The sequence below is a fragment of the Camponotus floridanus genome, unplaced genomic scaffold (genome assembly GCF_003227725.1).
Source record: "Camponotus floridanus strain SB8 unplaced genomic scaffold, Cflo_v7.5 scaffold5, whole genome shotgun sequence".
Lineage (NCBI taxonomy): Eukaryota > Metazoa > Arthropoda > Insecta > Hymenoptera > Formicidae > Camponotus > Camponotus floridanus.
In genome coordinates, this window is record NW_020229658.1 from 589623 (window position 1) to 610591 (window position 20969).

Sequence of the window (20969 nt, forward strand, 5' to 3'; positions counted from 1 at the left end):
ATAGAGAACACGAGGGAAGTGTACGATTCGTTCGACATTTATATGAAGCGAAATTCAATACTCGTTATAAATGCTATTTTCACCATTGAGGTATATATAATATATGTATATTAATACGAATTATAAGATCAAAAGATTAATTGAAGAAGTTATGATATAATCATTTAATTATTAATTCGACAATATACGAAGTATTTCACATCACTATCTTATTGCTCGAGTGTTGCTGTGCGACTAATACCAAAGTCGAGACTTCGAGACATGTGAACATTAGCGCGCTGTTGTTTACATCGCCAAGGCTGAACACCGTATTGTCCGTTTTCTCGCCATATATTTTATATCAAAAAATCAAAATATATATTTTATATATTTTAACATACAAATACGTAAAATATTAAAGTATAGATATATTTTGTAGATTATAAATTAATTAATTAATATATCACAAAATCATTATTATGTTAATTACTTAGATCTGTGATTTGATTGTTTTATTACGCAATCTCACACAATCCGAATTATATTTAAGTAATCGAAAAATAGAATGATAAAGTATCGCGGTCGAATTATATGACTTGAAATATATCATTTAAAAAATAATTTTTGCTCGTCGATCGATTTCTCTGCCATAATACAAAATAGTATAAAATACATATAGATGGATAGATGGAGCCTATTTTGCAATTTTTTTTTGCAGGATGAGAAAAATGCGTTATGCACAGTGTATGAGGGGTAGTGTGGGACTCTCACCCACTAAAAAACTCTGTCGTAATTTTTTAGGTCCCTTCCATCGGGATCCGCTTACGTATAACTTCTTGAAGCCTGGCAGATCTATTATTTTGCAATTAGGATGTGATTTTGCGGAGATATCAACAACTTCGATACTTGAAACTCACTGTTTATTAATTAATATAGCAGCCAAACCGAGCTTATCCAAAAGGAATCGAAAAAGATTGCAGTGGAATATTGTATTCCGATGCATCCTACCTGCATTTATCAAACAAATAATTCTCCATTTATATATTTTATATATAAGATTTTATATTGAAGATATTATGAGATAGTAAATTTTGCATTTTATATAAATAATATTATTATTTTATAATATGATTATGTTAAAAAAAATATTTTATGTTATAAAAATAATAAATATTATAATAATAATAAATTTGATATATCTTATGAAGTACTCTCGCAAATTTATGGTTGAGATATTTAATAGATACATTTCAAGGAGACGTTTTAAAAAAAGACGTCTTACATTTTTTTAGATGATTTTAAAGTAAAATCCCTACATATTTTTAGCCCGCGATTTATTTGACATAATACGATTGTTTGTAAACAAATTAGTTTATTAACATTTATACAAGGTTCATACAATCCAGCATCAGATAAATTATAAGCGCAAATACATATATTTATATATATTAATTATATATCTAATACTTTTTATTTTAATGTTATTTTATATTTTAATGTTATATATATATTCAGTCGCGCAAGTCTCTCAGCTGGCGCTCGTAAAGGATCCGCATTTATGAACGAATCGCTGTCAACTTTCGCTTACATAGTCGCTCTCGCCAAGAGCGCATCGCAACCAACATCGATTTCGAGGCAAAGCTTGATATAAACAGGCGAGAATATATTATACTGACACTGTAATTAATTATAATATAATACATCTCTAATAAATGTGATGAGAAGATGCACGATTATTCATATCTGGCCGAGTAACATTAATAATTTAATCAAATAGAAGGGACATCCGACATCCCACGAGATTCGTCGATTCGCCCGCCTCGCGGGTGAAATCACGGATCTGTGCCAAACGTTTGTGAAATTGAGGACATACACATATATACACGCGCAAGATGTGTCTCTCTCGCGTCGACAGCTTCTTTGCCGGTATTGTGTATGGAGGGGTATATCGGACCGGGGAAAGTTTATTTACAGTAGAAGAAGCGTTTTCAATCCCGATGCACGACTTGGCGAGACCTCTGATCCCCCGAGCGAGCTCTCTGTGTTAAGACTAATACGAACAATATACACACACAATATACGATACAAGTCGTAAAACATGCTAATCAGCGGTAGAGTTTTGGTTGTCTTTAATGCAAAACTTGGGTCTGATATTTTTCGATAGAGATGCAACTAAAAAAGTGATCAAATAGATAGAGAAATGTATATATTTTAGCTTGAGAAATAATCTCTTTAAGGATGTTTTGTATGTACAATCCCAGCAAAAGTAGCTGAAAATCAATATTGATGAATATCCACTTTTGGTGTATTTTGAGTATGAGAAATTGTGTGGAATATTACAATTCGATTTTAGCTACAGTGCAGAGATGTATTTTTTAATATTTATTGCGTTTTTATTGAAATATTCCGAATTTTGTTAATCGAAATGATTAATTTTTAGCAGAGAATTTTGCCTTGTGGCAGATACATGGCTAACTTCATTGAATTATATTTAATATCTTTTTAACCAGTTAGTACTTGTATAATATTATTTGACCAAATATTTCCTCTGTATCTAAACTTTTGCAAATTTTAAACAAATTCTGAATATTATTTCCATATGTTTTTGTCATTTGAATCGACGTGGTTATATGTTTCCCATAAGAACACATGTTAATTCGGTGCAAATTAAAATCCTTATAACTTGTGAACGCTTTAGTGAATCGATTTAAAAATTATACCGAAGATTCTAAACATATGTAAGGACATTCTGTACAATTTTCATTAAATTCTCAATATTTTGAACATAGGTACAAAACATCCTTAAATGTATCTTTTATTATGAATTTGGCATAAAAAATACGTAAGAAATTCTTTTTAATTTAAAAGGCTTGTACAAATTTACGAATTTTCCAAGTTTTACGATATATTCTCGAACGAAATCATAATCAAACCCAAGACGATAATACAATTGACGTGAGTCCGGCAGGACTTTGCCTTGCTTAGATAAAAAAAACATAAGAATTAGTTTTCCCTGTTGAAATCTACTTATGTTTCTACAGCTATATTACGTTTTATGATTACGTGCTTCTTTTCTATTGAGCGTGTCTTGTACGATTGTCGAAGAAATTGGCGGTGCCCGATCGCGTGTACGCTATTCTATCAAGAATGAAATAGAGGAAAGTGCCGCCACAAAAGGAATAGATATAAGGAAGTGAAACTGGAGTCGCACAATTATATACAGAGTGTCTGTGTTGCAACTAAATGCGAACTTGCGTAATTCAAGCTCGAGAAGGCCGCGCTACTACTGACAAGTCCTTGTTTGACGTACGTACAATTGTAATTAATATCATTACGTTCATTAAGGAAATGATGGCTTCTTCATTATACACCGATTATTCTCTCCTAGAATACACTTCTCACGCGTACCGGCCGTCGTAAAATCGTAGGAGAGTAAAATCTCGCGGGAGGTAACCGGGCAATCGATTCGATTTCACCCAGAGATGCCAGTATTCAAGGTTACTATCGTCATGGTTTGTATACTATTGAACGTACCGAGTCATCGCGTTCTCTCGCGAGCCATGAATAAGCATTTCTCATTGTCGTTCTGTTCTACGTGCATATATATAGCTGATTTGCATATTAATGTATGTGTGCGCGTGCATGTGTCAGAATCAGAGAGAATCTTTGAAAAATTAGAGATGTAAAAGATATGATAGGAACGGAAAGAAGAGATTAAACAAGAGGAAAGAGCAAGGTAAATGGAAGGATTGAGAGAGAGAGAGAGAGAGAGAGAGAGAGAGAAAGAGAGAGAGAGAGAGAGAGAGCTCGATTTCACCTTGCTAATATCGTCCTGTAGTAATTTACACGACTCGTCGAAGTCTTATATCGATTATGCTCGTCTGCCTCTATTCTCACGCGCTTCCCAGCTTGCTGCGATTACTCGCAAGTTGATAATTCTTATTGGGCAACGCTCCAACGTTTAACGCCAACACCTTGGACACGATGTTGAGATCCTCGGCACCCGGGCCCTGCACGTTGCCCAATTCGCCGGCGATGCCCGACTGATAAAGCAAACGCTGAATCTGCTTGGCAGGTGTCTGTTGTACTCTCGTCGGGAGAGTCTGCCTAAATTGCGTGTAAGGATTGTAAATGAATGTATTGGGATTCCTTGTTGGCGCGATAAAGTTGAACGTGTTCCTCGACGGAGGCGGTTGCTTGTTGTCTAGATTGAAGCCGAAATTACCAACTGCGTTGAAGGCCTCCTGTCTGTTGAATCTGGTAGCTGGAGCTACAGGTGGTTGAAAATCGGTAGGAAACGACACGAAGTTCTGATGCAATCGCTGCTGATGATGTTGCTGAGGTTGCTGGTGATGTTGCTGAGATTGCTGTTGATGTTGCTGAGGTTGCTGTTGATGTTGCTGAGGTTGCTGTTGATGTTGCTGAGGTTGCTGGTGATGTTGTTGAGGTTGCTGCTGAAACTGTTGGAATTGCAACTGCTCCTGATAGTTGGTACGGAATAGCGGCGGCGCGACGGCGTTGGGAACTTCCAGAGTTACACTCGGCTGAAGATGAACAGCAGGGTCCACAGATGCCTGAAGCGGCAACACGTTCGTCTGTTGGAAAATGTGCTGCTTCTGCAAAGGAAAGTGATTGTGCTGATTCAAACGATAAATTCTCTGTTCTTCAAGTTGCTTCAAGCGCTGCTCCTCCAGTTGCTTGATCTTGGCCTGCTCCTCAAACTGCTTGATTCTAGCCTGTTCCTGCAAATACAGTTGCTGGTGCTTCTGTCTCAACTGCTGCTCGTAAAGCTGACGTTGTCTAACGAGAAACTGGGTCTGCTGAATTTGCTGCTGTTGCAGTTCCGCTAGTTGTTGCTCCAGTAGCTTTTGCTTAAACTCCAATTGCTCTTGAAGAGTCAGAGCTTGTCCGTCACCCGTTTGCCTGTAAATCGGCACGACGCTCTTCGGAACACCGAGCTCGTCCTGTTGTACCGTGAAGGCTGCCACAAGAGGCGCCTGAAAGATTTTCACTTCCTCCGCTGGAGATTTTTCCTCATTTACGTTGGAAGAAGGCAAAGTGACGTTGTCTTTGGGCGAAACAGTCGGACTAGATGCAGTTGGTTTCGGCGCAATTAACGCATTGGTACTCACGAGTCCATTGGTCGCACTTTGCGTTAAGCTCTCAGACAGCGTGATCGGCTTCAACGTCACACTCTCGACTCTGTTGACCGAAGATGAACTTACGGAACCCTTTAGATTTTTCGTTTCCAACGAATCTACCTTGGACTCGCTTCGCGACAAATAAGTCGATGGATTCTTGTCCGGTACAATTACATTGTGCACGTGGAAGCTTCTAGCGTCGTCGTAACTAGCTTTTTCTATGATCATCGGCGATGAACTCGGAGTAACGTACTTCTTCGCTTCGAGGAAGCTTGAATTTTGCAGCTTCTCCTCGTTGAGAATGTCTTCATCTCCCGGGAAACCGTCGAACGACAAGGAGGCTTTCGGTATCACGCTATTCGTATTCAGATTCGTATTTTTGAGAACATCGTCAAAAGTCTTTTTGACAGTCGTGAAGAACGATTTCTCATCATCGTCTTTTCGCTGCTCCGCCGACTCGGCCTCCAGTTCCGTTAGAGCCTTTAGCAATGCTTGTCGCAGGTTCTTGTCGAGCTTTACTGGGGCGGGCGCAAATTCGAGGTCTTTGGCTGAGATCTCAGATTTCTGAGACCTAACCAAGCAGACTACTGCCAGTAGAATCGTTACGACTATCTGCAAAGTTATAACAAATATATTAATACGATGTTGCATAGATTACGTTTGATATTATTAGAAAGCAATATTATTCGCCACGAAATAAAATAAAGCCATCATAGCAAAATTTATTCGCGAAAATCCAAATTATCAAGGGAACAAAATTATTCAAGGAAAGGTGAATCATCAAAAGTATAAAGTTATCTACGATAAGAATAGATATTTATATATGATTGAGTTTATTGTATTGATTCGAGATTGATCGAAAGCTAAAATTCGTACTCGAATTCCCAAAGGGGCAAAGTTATCTAGGAAAAGATTAATCATCAAGGATATAAAATTATTTACGATAAGAATAGACATCTATATATGATTGGGTTTCACTATATTGATTGGAGAGACATCGAAAGCTAAAATTCGTACTCGAATATTCAAATTCCCAAAGGGGCAAAGTTATCTAGGAAAAGACTAATCATCAAGGATATAAAATTATTTACGATAAGAATGAACATCTATATATGATTAGGTTTCACTATATTGGGAGAGACATCGAAAGCTAAAATTCGTACTCAAATATTCAAATTCCCAAAGGGGCAAAGTTATCTAGGAAAAGACTAATCATCAAGGATATTAAAATTATTTACGATAAGAATAAACATCTATATATGATTGGGTTTCACTATATTGATTGGAGAGAGATCGAAAGCTAAAATTCGTACTCAAATATTCAAATTCCCAAAGGGGCAAAGTTATCTAGAAAAAGATTAATCATCAAGGATATAAAATTATTTACGATAAGAATAAACATTTATATATGATTGGGTTTCGTTATATTGATTGAAGAGAGATCGAAAGCTAAAATTCGTACTCGAATATTCAAATTCCCAAAGGGGCAAAGTTATCTAGGAAAAGATTAATCATCAAGGATATGAAATTATTTACGATAAGAATAGACATCTATATATGATTGGGTTTCACTATATTGATTGGAGAGACATCGAAAGCTAAAATTCGTACTCAAATATTCAAATTCCCAAAGGGGCAAAGTTATCTAGGAAAAGACTAATCATCAAGGATATGAAATTATTTACGATAAGAATAGACATCTACATATGATTGGGTTTCACTATATTGATTGGAGAGACATCGAAAGCTAAAATTCGTACTCAAATATTCAAATTCCCAAAGGGGCTATCTAGAAAAAGACTAATCATCGAGGATATAAAATTATTTACGATAAGAATAAACATCTATATATGATTGGGTTTCACTGTATTGATTCGAGAGAGATCGAAAGCTAAAGTTTGTCCATTCGGTCTATCTCCTGTTAGTCCCGTTATGAGTGGAAGAGTAGCCCCAGGCGATTTTCTCCTCCTAAAAACACAGTAAATATCTGCCTACAGCTTTCGAGTCGTGCGAGCGAGACCAATAGTTTGCATGTTTTATGTAATTACACGTACACGCTTGACATCGTCGAAGAGACACGCTCGCGCATAATTAAACGTGCAGACACGTTCGGAAAGTTGAGGACCGCGTGTAGCAAGTGTAATGAGCTCTCGATGAAACTTTAAGCTATTTATTTATTTATTAGCGCGTGCGGACTGTATAGTATTTTCCCCTGTTATATTATTATGAAATACAAATGCGTTTTTAGAATATCTTGCCCCGCGCGATAAAATATTGCCAAGGATTAATCGTTTGACGAATTACAAGGAGATGGGCATCGATCCAGAAAAGAAGAGATAAATGAAAGAACTCGACAGAGATCCATTATGTTCCTCTTGAAACTGAACGCAATTAGAAGCGTATCTTTAATTACTTACACAGTACGCGCTTCTTGGGAACAAACTTTGGTATTTAAGCGGAGAGAAACTCTTGATGTATCGAAGTTTTGTTATATCGCTGGGAATAATCGAAGACTTTTGTAGATACTTAATCCCTTTAACATTTTTGTAGATTGAAGATTTTTGTAGATACTTCATTTCTTTAACATTCGCGCGTTACATGTTTGATTTTAACTTTTGTTGAATTTAAAAAAAATGGTGAGCAACAGTTTACTTTGTTCTTTCGATTATTTCGTGATATTAAATATTGTATCAAACTAATAAATGTAAGAACGATTCATTAAAAGTTAACCGATAAATCTTCTTTTGCTTTGTAAAAAATTATAGAAATTAAAATAGATATTATATCCGTGCGATTTCTTAATCAATGGCGAATAATTTTTACTATTGAACCATCGACAATAATCGCATCTTTGACTTTGACATCTAAAACTATTCGTCTTCGCATCATCTCAGGTAATTATAGACAATTTGGAAAAGTGCTGCCTTCTATTAATAGCCACGTCTTACTCCTTTCATTTTCATAATGATACGTGACGAATGGCGTGAAGGACGTCGCGGACAGCGCTTAATGATTCGTCATTAAAAACAAGTCGTCCTAGACTTGTGATCCGGAAATTATTCAAACACAAATCAGGAGCGTCATACACGACATACCGAATCAGCTACCAGACGTTACAGATTTGATTTCACCGCTCGAAATCTATTCCAACTATGATGCATACGCATCGCGAGAGAAGAGTTATTGACGTTACTGTCAACCATAAGTCCCGCGAAGAGAGAAAAATCGACGAGAATTTCTGGCGAGAATTCTAAGCGTTCATAAACGTGTAGACGAAAAAAAAAAGAAAAAGAAAAGTGCCAGTCTACGCTGCGTTACACGCGAACCTTTGACATTTGCAAAGAAAGTTACACCCAGAGAAAAGACAACGAAACGACACGCCGAGGGTCAACGATGCGAGCAAGCGTGGTACATCATCGAATTATGTATTCTTCGCACAAGAGCTCGCGCTTAAGTCGCCAAGCTTTTGCCGCAAAAACGGAAATATATTCACGAGCTACCCACCAGAAGCGATTACAGACTTTGAACTTTCACCCCGCTTCGTCAAATCTCCATGGGAGTCCAACTATGATGCATACGCATCGCGAGAGAAGAGTTATTGACGTTACTGTCAACCATAAGTCCCGCGAAGAGAGAAAAATCGACGAGAATTTCTGGCGAGAATTCTAAGCGTTCATAAACGTGTAGACGAGAAAAAAAAAAGAAAAAGAAAAGTGCCAGTCTACGCTGCGTTACACGCGAACCTTTGACATTTGCAAAGAAAGTTACACCCAGAGAAAAGACAACGAAACGACACGCCGAGGGTCAACGATGCGAGCAAGCGTGGTACATCATCGAATTATGTATTCTTCGCACAAGAGCTCGCGCTTAAGTGCCAACGCTTTTGCCGCAAAAGGAAAGCGTTGGAGATGCACGTCTGTAAACTATCCCCGTAATTTGCACACAATAAAACGGGAGAATTACCGCGTTTAACGCGCGCTTCTGCCTTATAAAACTTCGTCTCTCGCCCCCTTCCTCTTGATCTCGATCTCATCTAACAATTAATTGGCTCGTCGTAAATTTCTCAGGAACGAGACTTTGAATATTTTTTCGAAGAAACGTAAGAGCCATGTTTTTTATTCACTCGAGGACGATTGAAGTGGGCGAAGACTCCGAATTTGTATTCGAGTTCTTCTTTCGCAATTATAAATTAAAAAAAATAAAGGCACACATGTATATCGCAAGTAACTTAGGCCTTAGATAACTCTGGGAATGAAACATTAATTAAATTAAAGTGGTTTGAAAGATAAGTATCAAAGAAAAATTACAAAAACAAGGCAAATAACCAGACAGTGATGGGCGAATCTTAAAAATATAAAATGATTTACTAGTATATAAAAATTTCAAAAACATAATAATAATGTTCGGGAGAAAAAATAATACAAAAAACTTTGGGAACTTTCTAAACGCGTACGGGCGTTCTCCCGTTTGGTCCAGCATCCCATTAATCTTCCACCGTTCACAAACGGGAGGAAGACACTCGCAGGTGTCTTACCACTTAATAATAATAGTCCGGACGCGGTTGGGACTGATTCGCGTTGCAGCTTTGACGTGGTCGGTTTCACTTTCGAAACTCGCCGGGCCAAACATAATCGCCGCGCTTGACATGTGTCACCGCGTCGCTCGGATTTATAGACACGACGCGCGTTAAGTAATTCTTTGCATAATAATCGCAAAGTCGCTAATTAATCAACCGCAAAACTCTCGCAAAAATCGAGAGTCGCATAAATATGCGTGAGTGCGTGCGCTTCAGGGGAAGAAAAGTTGCGAGGCGGAAGACAAATATCGCGATGGATTGTCCCGGTTGTTAAAAAGATCCGTGTCATATTTGGCTATCGCGAATCTTTGACTATGCGAATGTTCTCCTCGCGTTGCGAACTCTTGACCCGTCATTTTCTAGCGCAGAGAGTGCGCCGTGCGAGTTTCACCGCGCCTAACAGAATGACTGTATCGCTGAGTTGATATTACTAATGTGCGATAGAAAATATTGCATATAAAATGCATATAAAATCTTAGATCTCTTTCTCTTTTCTCTTTGCTTGCGTTACACGGGCGTGCGTCGTTAAAATTAAAATTATGTTTGCTTATATTCTTGAAATTTCACTTGTAAGAATAAATGAATCGAAATGAATCGAATAGTGATATTAAAAATTCAAGAATCCACAATTCTGTTAACTGATTGTGAGTATCATTCGATCGATTGTTTTGTCAGGTACAAACTTTTTAAAGTGGCACACGAGCATGCGTTAAAACTATCGACGAATATTTAATAGATCGAAAGCTGCAATTAAATGGATGGCGACAATAATCAACATCTATCGAAGTTAATTGCTCCATAATAATAATCAGGTTAAGACAGTCAAGCTCCAATTCAACACACTTCAACAAAATAATTTCAAACACAAAGAAAGAGAGAGAATAGTAATTATAATTATTTCCCATAATTGTTTTTTACGCTGAACATGATTCTGGCTTCCAAGTTGCTACATCAAAATTTTGAGAAATTTTTTGAAACAAACTATTACGCGGAATCGTTATTCCTTTCTTTTTTCTTGCACGCTTTCTTTATTAATCTTTGTTATTATATAATCATTTTTTAGATATTTCTACATTATTTGAAAAAGTAATTTGGTTTCCAAAAAATGCAAAATTAATCTATAACAAATACTAGAAAATCTTACAGACATCATTATAGACGTCTTAAGAAAAATAAATAAATATATGTGTCTAAAATTAATAGTAAAGTTGAGAAAAATAAAGCTTTAATGATAAAATAGATATAATGATTAAAATATCTAGTTTCAACTTTAATAAATTCCTTTGAATAAAATTATGTGTGAAACGTAATATATATATAAAATATACGATACTTGCTATCGATCAGAATGCGACAAAATAGGATAATGATTATCGAGAAACTTGTCATGTGAATCGAAGAAAAAGAGAGAAAGAAAGAAAAAGGAAGAGATGAGACCGATCACGGCATCTGGTTCACGTCGTGCGATTGCAGGTGGGGAAATAGCGTGAGAGAACTCGTCACATTGATCCGGCCCGCGCATAACACCACTGGTGCGTAGAGGAAGCAGAAGATGAGGAAGAAGAAACCGCGAGAGCTGATGTGGCGGCACTTTCACTCGGCAGAGTATGTCGAGGATGCGCACCGCTCGTGAACTTGCTTTACTCGCCTCTTGCCGGTGCGATGAGCATGAAAGATCAAACTCAGGCAGGCTCGGCCTTTTATGCCGGATTATGAATCGACTTGACGCAACATCATCTTACGGAGCAGCACGCCCAATCGCATTTTTTTCTCACTAACACAAGCGTGACAGCGTAATTCTTCTTGATTTTTAACAATAATTTGCAGCGAGAAAAAATTCGGGGCACGCAAAATTCTATTAAAAATTTTACATATCGCATAACAAAGGAAACATTGGAAGAAGCAAAACACGTGCATGAGATACATGTATTAAAATATGCTGCAGAAAATTATAAATAAATTTCCATTTTGAATTTTGTCGTAAATTGTAGATTGAAGCAGCATTTTTAGAACATTCACTAAATTAAAAGTATGCAGTAAAGCACGTTCATACATTTATATATTTTAATTAGATATATAATAAATTACGAAGTATATCTTAAAAGCCTCGATGTTAATTTTAATAATGCATATTTTTCAACCAATGTAGAATCGATTTTTTATATCTGATATCGATGCAAATAAACAAATCAGAGCTGGCGTGACTCATCATTATATCTTGCATAATAAATTTATGTTAAAAATGAATAATTAGAATAGAGGAGCTCCTAAAATTATTATAAGCTCTTTTAAGCCGAATCAATTTATTGAAGAGTGTCTGTAAAGAAATTAAAAGGTTGTGGCACAATGACTATTCTGAAAATCTTAATTTCACAGAAAAATCGATTCCCGATATAATACAAAGTTTGTATGAATTTTATATTAAGTCATGAAAGATTTGAAGAATGTCTTAACTACGTTTACCGCTAAATTATCTTGATTATGGCCATTATATTTCCTGTATAACAATATGTATTATCTCGAGATCAATTTAAGCAAATAATGAACCAAGTCTTGTAACGATCGAAGAAAACTGTTAGACCATCTATAGTACTCGTACTGCACGAAAGCTAATTGGTTAGATTCGAAAATAACTCCAATCAAATTTGACCGCTTAGCGATTTCACATCTAATAATCATGTTCAGTGGAGATAACAATGGTACAACCGCCGAGTAACAATCAGTTTTCTCTGCCAAGTGTAATCAATTTCGATGACATAAAAATCTTTATAAAGATTCTTGCTAAATAAAATTAAGAATAAGATGAGAAACGCAAGATAATACGCGGCGTATTTATCACTTTTTTTTTAATCACAAATTGTCTGACGAATTGAAATTGAAAGATAATTAAACTTTATAGGAAAAAGAGATAGATAAATAGATAGAGAGACCACTTTTAAAAATTTAAAATTTTCTCTCCTCGAGAAAAATTACGCAATCAATTAACAAGATTTATTGCGTGCTTTTTCTTTTTCCAAATAATGAACTTTGATTCAATTTCGATGACATAAAACTTATAAAGAAGATTTAATACGCGGCGTGTTGTATCACTCTTTTTAATCATAAATTGTCTGATGAATTGGAATTGAAAAAAAGATAATCAAACTTTATAAGAAAAAGAGATAGATAAATAGAGACCACTTTTAAAATTTTCTCTCCTCAAGAAAAATTACGCAATCAATTAACAAGATTTATTTCGTGCTTTTCCTTTTCCCAAATAATGAACTTTCCGCTAGTTGCATCACGATGTATCGTGATATCTTGTAGATTTCGGATTTCGTGTACAGAAACGCGGAAATGGGAGATGCGTGAAAGTGCACTTCACCAGGAGTGTCGCCAAGTACGTTTCGATTATACAACGAGTCCTTGGCGTTGAATAACGTACAAATCCAGCGATGAAAGATGAACCCGATCCGCATGAATGCAATTAAACGCGAATGCACCGTGCAAAGCACCGTATCGTATTGCAAGTTTAGAGTGAAAGTTTCGAGAGATCGAAGGCTTCTGTCGAAGAACCGGCTTGGTTGTTCAAAATCATTCATTTCGGCCGGACACGTTATTTTTCAATCTATCAAACTCGATAATCGATTCAGATTCTTTTAAAATCTCTATTTAAAATCTCTTTTTCTTATCGTTGATCTATTAAAGAATATTTTCTGCGCAGATTTGATAGTGATCGAAACCTTTTCGCGTTAAGGTTCAGACGTGAAGAGTCATCGAGATAGAAGCATGAGGGATAGAGGCAAGCGTGAAAAATTCGAGGCGTGGGAGCCGATTAAACAATGATTGTTCCGACATCGTACGTGATGTCGGACGAGAGGTCTACGGGGCCGATGAGAGAAAAGTTCGGAAAGGATGCCGAGGGGCTTTCCACTTTCGACTTGCGAAAAATCGCCGGATCAACGGACCGCGAAGCTGCCTCCTCTTCGCGATTATTAAGGAAGTCGTAAATGTTACGGCGCGCGTTTTCTAGCGTAGCCGGACGATCTGTTGGCGCGGATCGATCATGTTGATACATCGGTTACGAAATGTCCGGAACTCTTTCAACGGGTGGGAGCCTCTCCAGTTGCGCGTATTACGTGTCGTTCTGAATCCTGGCGCAAGTTTCCTCGGGCACTCCTCACGAGATTGGCATTGTCGGTAGGCCGTTTCGTAAGAGCTACCTGCCCCATGTAATACGGGGCTCTTTTTTTTACCGCAAGTCCGGCTTTTATCTCTCGGAATGGATCTCCAGCGGAATGAAGGCGGAGGGGGAAAAAAAGGAGAAGAACTTTCTTCCCGCGGCGCTCGAAAAAGATGCCATCTACTTCGTCGGTCGTCGAACTCGTCGCGTCTCGCGGGTATATCCGTCACACCCATCTTTCCGTGTCATCGATCCCTAATAATTACTTTCTCTCGAAACGCGCGTCGTTAACTAAGAGCATCTCGTCGACGTGACCACGCATTAAGAGGATTTCGAATAAAGATTCTTGAAAGGATATCTTTTCCTTACTGTGATTATGACAGAAATCGATCGAGAAATAATTCCAAGTGAAAACTGAGGAAACATTACACGATCGTGTCATGAATTCAACTACACCTTTTTATCAGATCTATCAAATTCGTCGATTAGATCATTTCGTTATTTCTTTGCCGATTTTAAAGAAAAAAATCTCGCGCACTATGCGATTTTAATCTTGGTTCTGGTCCACTACTCTGGTCGACCTTGTACAAAGAGAGAGCATGGATCTGATGCATCTAGACTGCAACGAGGATAAGCTTACAATTCGAGAAATTTTGCTCTATTTTTTATATATACAAAGATTTCCATCAATCTCGATCGTTATCGGATTAACGCGCGTATCGACCCTCGCTAGCTCAGATTCATGAAACTCCGATTTCGACCTTAATTAGCGCCATGCACGACCGTACTACATGACAACTAGGTCGTTAGGCTTCCAATGCGCATATTTATGACGCTCGCGTGTTGCACCTCGAAGATTCGAGCGGAGAATAGAAATTGATCTACTGACAGTCCAGCGACTTCAACAGAGCGCGTCGATTCATTAATGCGATTCATAATGAGCTAGCACACTTCACGGTAAATTGCCGCGAGCGTAAAGAGGACTCCGAACGGCGAATCGCAGAGAGAATCATCTCTCTACCTTTTATCCGAATCAGTGACTATAAATTAACGCGATTTATTGCTTTCTTCTTTCTAAATTGATATCTCAAGAGTCTCATTACTTTTGCATCGATGCCGTTGTAAACTTTAAAAATCACGTACACAGTAAAACGTTTATTACTTTATTCAATGATTTAAACAATAGCCAGATCCTTTTTTGTAAGAATAAATAATATTTTAGAAAGTTTTCAGATTGTAATGTTTATGTGTACCGATATCAAATATCTCATTAAATGGAAAATGGGCAATGAAAGTTATATCGCGCGACATTTGCGGTGATCATCATTTACGAATACATTAAGATTCACGGCATGTAACTGTGTAATGAGAGATACAATGTAGCACTCGTAGTCTCCGAGAACGTTTTCCAAATCCATACAATTCGCTAACAACATTCCTATGATTTTAGTTTAGCGCATTGTAACCAAGCGAGTAGCCGGAAATATTAGATTGACAAGTCGCATGGGAGATCTCGTCGGGTCAACGATTCATCAAGTAGCCCATCGGAAACCGTTAACCGAGGCGAAGCGGCTCTTCCGCGCGAGCGATACGATATATCTGGAAATCGCGAAACGTATAATGGAAGAAGAAAGTAGCCACCGTGAAATGCTCATCGCAGGTTTCCTCCAACAAAGTAGAAACTCGCGAGTACATCGATCGCGCCTATAGTCTACGTGAGAAAGAAAGATTGCTCTCGCCAAGTAACTTCATTAAATAATCATGTTAATGATCGAACTTGAATATTATCGCGGTTATAGTCGCTTCGCCCAATAAAGGGTACAAAGGACTATGCATCTTCCCCAGCACATTACACTCTTTCTATCAGCATCCAAACTGGAGCTTGAGGCACCATTATTAATTTGTTAATTTGTTTAATAATTATTATTAATTATGATGATATTACAGATATATATAGTTTTTCTTACGCTAATCACTTTGTCACTCATCTGATCGATTATTCGAGCCGCACTGTCACTTGAACCGCACGTGATCCACCGCGCGAAGGAAATAAGAAGAGATCGATAGACAACGTGACAGGTGGAAGAGAAAGAAAGAAGAGAAAATTTGGAGGAAAGTTGAGCGAGCGGAAAAACTGATCGGTGAATGAGAGTGGTTTCGTACTCACCAAGCGCATGATGCTGTCTGTGCCCACACTCACCAGGGTCTCGGCTTTTACTCCGGGAAAGATGATCTCCGTAGGTATAGGTAGGTAGGTGATAGTTTTGTGAAAGAGAGGTGGGGTCACGTACACCTCATCGATGTTAAAACACGTACATACCGCGTACATGCGTACACGTACGCGACAGATTCGGCTACTTTTCTGCTACTTTCGGCTCTTTTGAATATTATTATCGCGTGCCCGTAACCCATTTTCGTCGCATTCCCGCGCATTTTGCGAGGAGGAACTTTGAAGACTCGTCATTCAAAAGGAAATTAAACTATATCTATAAATTGTAGATTAAAAATAATTTAACGGATTTAGTATGATATTTTTTTATTAGTTACACATGATGCTTCTTTCGTTCTAGTATACAAAGTGTCATTTAATTGGCGCCACTATTTATATAGCGATATTCCTCGTGGAAAACTGAGTTGAAAAGTCTTGAACCATTTTTTTCAATTAAGTGACACCCTGTATATTAGACAGCGCAATATTGAATTCTAATTAAATTATTCCAATTATCCCAAAAAGAAGGAAAAAAGCTACATAAACATAGGTCTGGAAATAAGTTGTTTCCGACTTATAGTCACTTTTATGTGTAAAAAATCATAATTTATAGTCCGCTTGGTATCCCTCTCTTTAAAATTGTTTAAAAAATTTTAAATTTAAATTTAAATTTTTAAATTTGAATTTTTAAATTTAAAAATTTAAAAATTTAAATTCAAATTTAAAAATTTAAATTCAAATTTAAAAATTTAAATTTAAATTTAAAAATTTAAAAATTCAAATTTAAAAATTTAAAAATTTAAATTTAAATTTAAATTCAAATTTAAAAATTTAAATTTAAATTTAAAAATTTAAATTCAAATTTAAAAATTTAAATTTAAATTTAAAAATTTAAAAATTCAAATTTAAAAATTTAAAAATTTAAATTCAAATTTAAATATTTAAATTTAAATTTAAATTTTTAAATTTGAATTTAAATTTAAATTTAAATTTTTAAATTTGAATTTAAATTTTTAAATTTTTAAATTTGAATTTTTAAATTTTTAAATTTAAAAATTTAAATTCAAATTTAAATTTAAATTTAAAAATGTTAAAAGGAGGGATGTATCAAATAATATAAAAATTATATTCTTAATTTATAATTCATATTATGTTCGTAAAAATGAAAGAATGAGGAAATTTCAGGAACAAATTAATTACGATAATGGAACATCGTAACAGAGGATGCGAACAATGTGTTTACATTGCATCAACGGGGTCAAATCGATCTATCGCTCGCGCAACGACCTTCGCCTGCCGCGAAAAACGCGCAGAAAGGCAAGAACCATGGCGGCGGTACTATTGGCGAAGTTGTGTTTTCGCTGTGTCGTACGCTTTTCTGACCGAGAGTACGTGCGCTGAAGGAAACAAAACGACGACAATTGATCGGCGAGAAAAATGGTACGTGAAAATATGATCAGCTGTGACTGTCGTTGCTAAATAAACGCGTCGTCGAGTGCTGAAATGTTTGGTGATAATCTAACCTCGTCGGACATATTGTCGTCATAATATGCGTGTTACATCATATACATTTTATTATTTACAGTTGCGTCAGACACACTATTATATATTGTCATGTATCTTGCTTTGTAGATCTAACATTTGAGTATCTTTCAGAAGTTTGTGTATTATTAATCCTAAGTAAATTTCTCTAAATCTATTATAATAACAGCCAAAGTCTTCTCATGTGTTTTCGTGTGTATATGTTTGCTTATGTTTGCAAAATATCGTTAAATAAACAGCCGAGCAAAAATTTATATTTTTTTACTCTACTTAATAGACATGTATATATGAATAGTGATAAATAATCATATGTACAGATGCACGTATATATTTGTATCGTATGAAATCTTTGCATAAATAATTAATGCTTTCATTTTAGTTACTAAACTATTTCTTGCTTTGTGCATTGGCAGAACCATTGCAGTGAATCTAGCGATGACCTGGATGAAGGCGATGAAGAGGCGTCTTCTTTGCAAGATGGAACAAACATTGAGGATGCCTTAACATCTTTCAGGGAACAGTGGCAGCGAGAGTTGACAATATCACCCAAGCGTGATATAGCAAGAACACATTCACCAAAACAGCCTAGCATTGAAGTCGCAAGCGATGAAGCCTCTATTGAAAGCAGGGTATGTTAATTATTGTCTAGAAATAAGAAGCTTTATCATATGACACTCTTCGTTATATATCGCATTGTTTATTTTAGGCAAAGAATTTATTTCTCAAAGGTATTGAACATGAACAAAGCAGAAAGTTTTATGAGGCAATTCAATTTTATAAGCGTGCGGTACAACTGGTTCCTGATATCGAAGTCCGTTTGTATGAATCGACCAAAGCAAAAACAAGAGACAGATTTGATGCTGATGACAAACTTGATACACTAGACAATGATTACTCAACTAGCAATGACAGCGAAAATTATAATGAAGTGGATGAAGAAGAAACTGACTTGTATCTAAAATTGTCTAAAATTGTAAATCGCAATCAATGTGTATGTTTCCCAAAATTTGAACAAAGTGTAAGTATTTTGTTACAATCTATAATAATAATTTTCAGTATGCGATATTTTATACAGACTGATTCTTTGACTATATAATTACATTTGATTTGAAATATATGTTTCAGACAACGCATATATCTGCTTTGCCAATGGAGATAGTGCTTTACATTCTAAGATGGGTTGTGTCCTCTGATTTAGATTTTGCATCATTGGAAATGTTCTCAAGAGTATGTCGCGGATTTTACATCTCTGCGCAAGATGCGGAAATCTGGCGATTGGCGTGCGTCAGGTAAATATCAATAAACATTAACGTTATTGATTAATATAATTCGAATTTTCGAAATCGTTATTCATAGAGTATGGGGTGTGAATTGCGGTACTTGCGAGTCGAAATATCAATCGTGGAGAGATATGTACTTGCAACGGCCTAGATTAAGATACAACGGATGTTATATCAATAAAACAAGTTATATTCGTGATGGAGAAAATAATTTTCAAGATCATTTTTATAGACCATGGCATCTCGTTGAGTATTTCCGGTACCTGAGGTATATAACTGTTTCTCAGTATAGTATTATTATCTGTAGTTTGTATAAAACGTCTTATTTTCATATGTAACCATACCATTACAAAATTAATTAAAAATCCAAAGCAGAAACATATAACTTATAATCTTAAACTATAATTTAATTTTGCTCTTCATTAATGCATTTAGATTTTTTCCTGAAGGAAGAGTTTTAATGTTGACATCGACTGATGAGCCTCAAAATTGTGTAAATTCTTTACGAAACCGTGTACCACGCAATACATCAGTTCTAATTGGTCACTATAGATTACATAATAATTATGTTACACTGGTGCTAAAAAGACAAGAAACTAAAGGAATTAATTTCACCTATAGACGAAAAAAAAGAGAGTCAGTGCATGACAGTGGCGAACAAACATTTCATATTGTAGGTATTAACTGAGTCTGAAATTGAATAATTTATATGTGCAAAAACTATATTTCACTATGTGCCGACATGCATATTATTCTAGGAATTCGAGATACGAAAACATCGTAGAAGAATAAATTCGCAATTAAAGTGGATCAGTTATAGTATTTTCACGAAATATAAAAACGGACAAGAGGCAAAAATTTGCTTAAAGGAACCATCTGTAAGAGAATTTGGAGCGTCGCCACATATCGGCAGCAGATATCCACCTCTTAAATTCAGCAGGTCAAAGAGTTACACTCAGGAAAGTGAAGCTCCATTGCAATGATGAGAGTAGCAACAAATGAATTGTATGAATCATAAGAGTACAACTTTGAAATATTCTAGCAGGAAAGAAATAGTGATTTGCAGCAAATTGTATAAACATGCAAAAATCTAATTTCAATTAACTATGTACACGTACGTTTGGACGTACTAGTGTGAATAATGAATTACATGTAGCATATATTTTTGAAGATATTTTATTTCTCTCGTATCACGTTGTATTTTTTACAACGATTTCTATTAGTACATTATACAACCTGTAAATCACAACTATTTTTTTAAATATGTTATTTATGTCGATAACAACACATTCTCAATCACATGGAGGTGTAAATAAATTATTTATATATCTAATGTATAATTATTAAGCATATAATAATTATTTATATTATTTCACAATGAGTTGTATATTTAAGAACTTAAAGTGTAATATTCAAGAATGCAATTATAGATTTTCTGTTAATACTTCACTAATTATTGCTTATCCTTAGCGTAGTTAAGTTTCAAAATGCGTATTGAATAAAATTACGCATAACAAACTTGTAAAATTATACATAAATAAATTTTTCGGGCAACACATTACAAGTTATTAAAATTTACAATTTTGTTAATATAACAAATATAACAATGCACATCCACCTGTGGTATAAAATGCAAGATGTATATATGTTAATTCGACATTGGAAATATGCGAAGTATATGTTCATACTTTGCACTATATTATATTGCTTTTGCTATCAGATAATTCTTTTCATAGAGTCGTAAATCTAAGAACCTTGGTTTTATTAAGTTTATCTTGATCAATTATTTTATAATTGTCTATAAATTGAAATTTACATATCTCTCTATCTGGAATAAGGTAGAAACTAGTTAATATTTATAGGACAATTTTGTTGCGAATGCAGAATAAATTGTACTATGCTGGAATTGAAACCAACATTCACTGATTTATATTTTAAAACAGTTTTATTTGTTTTAGAATATATATATGTATGTATATTATAGGTTTTTTGTAAATTTGCTTTTTCCATAAAAGGCTAATTTTACAAAAAGCCTACATATATGTATACATAATGATGTGTAACAAAATGGACGTTTAGA

The 20969-nt window shown here is 35.6% G+C and overlaps 2 protein-coding genes across 2 annotated transcripts; one reads left to right on the forward strand and one right to left on the reverse strand.

Moving 5' to 3' along the window:
* Positions 1 to 2826: 2826 nt before the first annotated feature.
* LOC105254021 (myb-like protein Q) lies at positions 2827 to 16073 on the reverse strand. Its single transcript, XM_011262465.3, has 2 exons — positions 16026 to 16073; positions 2827 to 5732 (listed from the first exon to the last, which is right to left on the reverse strand). Exons 1-2 carry the CDS (start codon positions 16032 to 16034, stop codon positions 3873 to 3875), a joined length of 1869 nt encoding a protein of 622 aa, XP_011260767.3. The 5' UTR covers positions 16035 to 16073; the 3' UTR covers positions 2827 to 3872.
* Positions 16074 to 17384: 1311 nt separating this feature from the next.
* Positions 17385 to 20233, forward strand: LOC105254020 (F-box only protein 9). Its single transcript, XM_011262464.3, has 7 exons — positions 17385 to 17507; positions 18023 to 18238; positions 18316 to 18627; positions 18735 to 18898; positions 18966 to 19157; positions 19325 to 19562; positions 19648 to 20233. The coding sequence occupies exons 1-7, from the start codon at positions 17505 to 17507 to the stop codon at positions 19870 to 19872; spliced, it is 1350 nt and encodes a 449-aa protein (XP_011260766.1). The 5' UTR covers positions 17385 to 17504; the 3' UTR covers positions 19873 to 20233.
* The last annotated feature ends 736 nt before the right edge of the window (positions 20234 to 20969 follow it).

What these genes read in the sequence shown, in the direction of transcription:
- LOC105254020 (XM_011262464.3), top strand. An exon ending in AAGCCTCTATTGAAAGCAGG is followed by an intron (nt 18,239 to 18,315) that starts GTATGTTAATTA and finishes TGTTTATTTTAG; the next exon opens with GCAAAGAATTTATTTCTCAA. An exon ending in TGGCGATTGGCGTGCGTCAG is followed by an intron (nt 18,899 to 18,965) that starts GTAAATATCAAT and finishes CGTTATTCATAG; the next exon opens with AGTATGGGGTGTGAATTGCG.